Raw genomic sequence first — 6247 nt, 5'->3', positions numbered from 1 at the left:
CGGGGTGTGGGGACAGGGAGCACGGGGACAGGGAGCACGGGGACAGGGAGCACGCCCAGCTTTTGCAAGGCAACAGAATATTGCAGCCTATGTTCTCAGATACAGCTTCTGCCCTTCCCAGCGCTGTGTTCTCTGCACCTTCTGGGCAGTTTTTATTTATATCTTTGTTGATCCAAAGGGAATCAGTCTTAATTTAGCTTCTTGACTAGCTTATGGGGAAAATGAAAGTCTAGCCTGGAGCAGAAAAACCTCCAAAGGAGCTTTTCAGGGCTCTGTCGGGGCCTCCAGACACCGCAGGGCAGCGGGGTTGGAAGAGGCGGTCCTCTCAAGGGAGCGTGCTGCCACAGATGACAAGGGAGAAAGTGGGAAGAAAAGCCTTGTTCTTATAAAAAAACCCAAACTGTTGTTTCCTAGGTGATATAACAAAATCTGGTGGCATGCATGAAAAATGCATTTGGTTTCTCGAGGCAAAAAACTTGAAAATTTCCTTTGAAAAAATGAAGAACGGCACAGGGCTCAGAAAAGATGTATTTCTCCGTAGGCAGAAATGACCTGCTTCTACCTATACCTACTGCGAGAAAGCAAGCACATGTACCTCCCATCAGCGAGACTTCAAAATCTTTTTGCAGACTTTCTATAAAAAGCGCTACAGAAGCTTCGGTCCAAACAGATTCACCCGTTATTATTCATCTCAAGCTGCTGAAATTAAGACCCCACGCACTCAAGCTCCAGAAAACTTTACCAGCAGCTATCAGAACTTCAAGAGCAGCTCCCTGGCTGGTGAGAGTTGGTATCACTGCCTTGACTTCACCAGGAAAATGTCAATCATCAGCTAAAAAAAACCTGTCTCACCAAATTTATGGGTTAGCAAATATCTTCCAGGTCAGAAGGTAGGTTCCATACATAAACATTTTTAAATACACGAACCCCAGGCTTGTGTCTGTTCAAGTTGCCCAGCATTTGTGCTTTTAATTTATTTTCTTTCCAAGGAAAGAAGCGTATTAGACTGCAATTGCCTGAAAATTTTCAAGAGCAGACACCTGCCACAGCTGTTGACAGTCCAGAGCTAGTTCACAAGTGGCCGGACGATTCGGGACCTTACTGAAAGCTGCAAGGGGAGTCTGATGCTGCTCCGGAAATCAAACATTGCCCTCGACTCACCAAAGCGCACTCTCGTTACCAGTAACACCTTTCTGCTTGCCTAAGGGACCAGCAGGAACAGCACCTTTTTTACTCAAGAATTCTCAAATAAACTGAACCAGGAAAATACATTGAGCAACCTTATTCTGGGGACTGATGCTTTCTTACAGAATATTATTTAAGGGAAGCAATGAAATCACCTGATAATGAATTACATTTTCATTTCTGTAACTCCCTCCAGTCCCCTGCTAAAATGTTGCACGAGCCAAATTTCAGCTGAGGATCAAACAGCAACAGGCAACTTGCAAATCCACTCAGCAGAAGAAATCCGACCAACTCCCCTGCGGTGAAATCGCGCCGTCTCAAACGCTCCGGCCACCACGGCAGCTGGGGCGTGCTAACGCCAAGGGCCACGCTTCTGGAACAACATTTGGGATGATGGGGAGAAGTTAAAGAAGGATTAGGCTAAAAGGAAAAAAAAAATTATGATTTTATTTGTTTCTTTTTGAAAAAGAAAAGGGAAGAATGTAGCACCAGAAAAAATTCCCCCCATCCCACGGCACCGATCCTCAGACTGCTGTTGGTTTTTGCGCTTGTATTTCTGACAAGAGAAACACCTTCCTTTTAAAAAGACAGCTTAGGATAGAAATAGTTTCATGTGAAGAGTAAAAGAAGGCTAATGCTGTTCTCAGGGTGAAGACTGTGTTCCTGCAGTCAGAACACAGAGCTGCTTGCAGGCTCCACAACAGTTTTCACCATTTCTTTCAGTCTGCAAATCCGACGTTCAGATTTAAGGCGTAACGGATTACCTAAAGAAGCGCACTGTTTGCAAAGCCAAACGGTAAATCTCGAAATGTCAAATCTTTGCCTTGTTAGCTTTGAAAGTTCAGGATTGTTTGTCTTCTCTCCTCTGTTCTCTTCAGGCTTGCCTGGGCATTTCTTGTCTGTACAAGAAGGACGACAAATGGTTCACTCCAGAAGATATTACATCCAAGCCTGGATTTGAAGGGGGGCATTTGCTTTCGAGTTTAAACGGGTATGCAGTGAAATCGCCAGGCTTACCCATATCATCAGAGGTCCTGCAATGCTGCAGTCTTGTCTGAAGTGATTTTATCCATTTGTCAGAGGAGAGGGCTTCTACTTGCTTCTTTAAGGCCATCATCTTCCTAAAGGACGTGCTGTATTTCCACTAAATGTATCTCTATTTCTTCTGTCTAACACAGATCCTTAGGAACAAAGACCAGAATAAGTATTAACGGCTTCAAACACTCGGGCGGAGCCAGGCTGTGGACAAGCAGCCGTCCCCTCGTGCCAGCTGACCCATCCCTCGGCTTTGTGCACGTTTCTCCGTCGGCAGCCGCAGGGCGGCTTGTCCCACCTTCCCCCCAGTCTCTGCCCCCACACGCGCTCCTGCCGCACTCCTGCACGTGCCTCCTGTGCCCATGATTCCAGAAGCCAGGCAAAGGTGTCCCTACCCTAAGCAGGCCAGCGGAGGACTAAGCCTGACCTCTCCGACAGAAGAAAGCGACCAGCAATTTAACCTTTAAAAAAGATCAAAAAAGTTACAAGATAATTTACAAACCACAAGAGTGCAAGTCTATAGCCTCACGGTCTCTGCGGTATTTTCTGATTTCAGCTGAGTGACATTTTTAAGCTCCTATGGTAAACTAAAGCTTTCTTCACCCCTGAAAGCACCGAAGGAACCTCTCAGGCGCAGGAAGAAATCCACTTTATGATGGGCAACACCTACTCCATCCTCAGGCTGCTTTTATTCTTGGAGTGCTGGGACACCAGCGCAACAAACCCCAGGAAAAAATGGATTTTTCTAATGAGTAAGTGGGGTGTAGGAAACCAGTCCCGCTCGCGTGCTCAAGGATTTCTTCACACACCACAAACAAACCGGCAGCGCTCAGCCGCTTGCCTAAAGGCAGGAGCTCTGTGCTGGCAATTACCGCACGGGGAGGGATGGATCTGGGCTGCAGAAATCTGCTTTTCCCTGCGCTTGCACAGGAGATTGTCCTTCAAAGCGGAATCAGGAGGGAGCCAGTGAAACATAAGGACTTAAAAGCTTAGAAGTTGCATAAGAGTGAGCAAAATTAAACTCCCACACCAGGTATCCGTGTGTCATACACACGCTGCCCCAGGTAATCCCCCCTGCCACCATTCCACCCAACAATTCCTACAATCGTGTCCTGAAGAACCGAATATTGGATTTCCACAGTTATTCCAGCGTAGCCAGAACCAGCCACAAATTGAAACTAGTTCATTAAATGAATTCAAAGAGGAATTATTTTGTTTTCAGCCTAAAATGAAAAAAGCCCGGGGTGAAATCCTCCTGGGTGTCCGTGGCTGTAAGGGGGGTTCCAGCCCAACTGCTGCAGGATTGGAAAGGGGCCCTTTGGATTCGGAGTCACTCGATCCTCCTCCAATCTAACAATGTACACCCATATTCGCCCAAACCGCTCCTTCAACTAGCAAACCACACTCCTAAAGAGAACGCGTTAAAAGCGACAGAATTCTCCACTGAAATATTTCTGTTTGGAAAGCAAGAAGAGATTTTTACATACACAGATCACTGCTGTACAAATCATAGAACTCACCGCCACTAACGAAGAAGTTTTGTTATCAAGTGAGATTTTATGCTGCAAAATGGGTTTTGTTGTTACTGTTAATATTTGCAGAATCATAAATAAGAAGCATGCACACGCTTTGCTTCTGGCAAGTGGGGACCAACTGCAATAGCAAATTTGTAGAAATAAAAATAATAGACAGCTTCTAAAAGCCCTTGAACATCAGCAGCCCTGGCCTGTCGTTGAGATCGTTGCAGTCTGTTGGCTTTGCAAACCCCAAAACATCCTCTCCTGACAGACATTTGAAACCAGCATCATTCAGCTCATGATGAACTATCCATCAAAAATTATGCAAGCACATTTTTCTAATGAGTTTTTTAAACCTTCCAACCACTTTAACAAAACGTTCTGCTATGGAAAAGGCACATCCAGAGCAGTTACACCCAATGGAGCGAATTTATCCACGCCTCAGACACGGAGAGGCCACAGACGCGCCTCGCACAAAGCACGCTTTGGCGCAAGAGGCTCCGAGTTGGAAAATCACTGATCCTGCTCCTTGAAATGCGACGGCTTTGAACTCCAGGATCGTCTCCAGGATCACCTCCCTGCCCTCGGCTTCCCAGGATTTCACCTCGACCGTGAGGAGTTCCCCCACCCAGCCCCCGCGGTGCCGGTTACCTTGCGGACGTGGCAGGAGAAGAGAACCTTCATGTACTTGTCTTTCCGCTTCAGCTCGTTGGCAACACGGAGGAAAGAGCCGGTGGTCTGCGGGTTATCTGGTTTCTGAAAGAGCAAAGACAGGCACAGAACGGTAGGTTGCGGCAGGGCAGAGAGGGCTGAAGCTGCTCCACCTCGTCCGAAGGCTTCCTCCAGACTTGGCCTCGTCCAGGCGCGGCAGAGCAGCTGGAGTTTTATCGGCTTGTTCAAAAACAGCCTGAACAAAACAAAATGCTCAAAGGAAGGATGGAGTAAAAGGAAGCAATGCAAGTTGCCTCGAGAGAATTCCTTTGTTCTTTTTCATTTTATGCTATTTCTTAACAACCCATTATATCTAGAGTTTTAGTTGTACATCAGCCTCTCTCCTAGCTTGGGCCATTTGAAGAGCCAGCTGATGGCACTGCTCATTATCTTTTAATGCTGCTTGTGACGCTCGCGTGAGGCTCGGCGTTCAGAGAAATCACTCCCAGGGCAGTAGGAGTCAAAGACTCTGAAACTGTATTAACCCATTTACAGAGGAAATTTCAAAGCGCTTCTCCCTCCCAAGAAACCAATAGTCGCTTTTTCAAGTTTCCACCCTTTCAGCATGCTACGCCCCAGCTGTTGCACCGATGACTCCACTGGTACTCACCAGGGCGAGGTAATTCCCCTCCCAGGCTCTCTGCAGGCCAATATCCGCTCTGTGGCCCTTCAGCAACTCCATGGCAGCAACCTTGGCCCTCAGCTGAGGCAGGACTTCTGGCGGGACGCTGCGGATGAGTTCGCCTGCTCTCCACCTGCGGCAGAACGCCAGAATCAGTCCCCCAGCCTGTACCACGCACCAGGAGGGCTCCTTCTGCCAGATCAGCCCAACAAGGACACCCCTAGACCATGTATGTCGGGGGAAAAGGAGTCCTCCCGTCGCACTCATACAGCTGGACACATCAGTTATCGTTTCAGAGTCACACATCATCTCTGACTCCTAACAAGGCTGGCTGGTATAATCCCTGTCCCGTACCCAGAAGTCAACTACTGGCACATCTGTTGGCAATAAAGTGTTTGCAAGCCCGTTTTTGGCTCATTTACAACCTCATTCTCCTTTACTAGCTGGATTTGGCCCGGCAATTGAAACCTAACCAACTGTAACGTGAAACGGGGCAGGGCACCCATCCATCCCTCCACACCACGCTCCAGCCTTCAGCAGCATCAGGTCTCCAGGATTAATGCCATGAAAAGTCTTTTAGCAATTAAAATGTACTTATGATAGCTGAGCTTATTCAGAAAGCAGGACCCTCTGCCCAGACAAGCTGTGGATGGCTTTCAAGAGACAGCTGGGGAAAAATCCCAGGCTGACTTGACGGAGTGCTGGTGGTAATCCCCCTTCAAGCAGATGGCTGCGCTGGAGATCTCTGGAGGCCCCGTCCAGCCAACACTTCCCCTGTTCAGTGACTTTCAGAAGGCGTAATTTTTCAAATTGGAATTGTAACTTTGCCCACAACTTCCCAGAGAAAAAAAAATCACCAGCTTTTAGATGAGGTTGTAAAAAAGGTATAAAATACCTCTTCTGCTGTATGGCAGACAGCAGAACATTGCTATTGCAGGAAAGCACTGACTTACTACAAGGAATCCTGCCAAAGCTGAACAGATTCCTTTTCTCTCCCCACTGCCTAACAGCAGCTGCTCTTTGCTTTTGAAACCAATCAGAAATGGGTCAAGGAAGGAAATACAACGTCCATCCTGACTAACTCTTTGAAACAGAACAATTATTTGCCTCGTCAGGGCCACCAAAACCCACCGACTTCTTCATCTATGATCACAGAATCACAGAATGGTAGAGATTG

At 47.4% G+C, this 6247-nt stretch overlaps 1 protein-coding gene across 1 annotated transcript in view; it reads right to left on the bottom strand.

Annotated features, from left to right (window-relative positions):
• Window positions 1-5203, bottom strand: part of LOC104465117 (unconventional myosin-Id-like) — a gene marked incomplete at both ends in the record, with an annotated part of 13795 nt that extends 8592 nt beyond the window's left edge. The window contains 2 exons of the mRNA XM_010078035.1: window positions 4389-4493; window positions 5059-5203. Coding sequence (XP_010076337.1) covers window positions 4389-4493; window positions 5059-5203 — 250 coding nt within the window. The remainder of the gene's footprint in view (window positions 1-4388; window positions 4494-5058) is intronic.
• Between the last annotated feature and the right edge of the window lie 1044 nt (window positions 5204-6247).

Source organism: Pterocles gutturalis, unplaced genomic scaffold, assembly GCF_000699245.1.
Source record: "Pterocles gutturalis isolate BGI_N339 unplaced genomic scaffold, ASM69924v1 scaffold25828, whole genome shotgun sequence".
Lineage (NCBI taxonomy): Eukaryota > Metazoa > Chordata > Aves > Pterocliformes > Pteroclidae > Pterocles > Pterocles gutturalis.
This window is presented reverse-complemented; position numbering and strand designations above follow the sequence as displayed.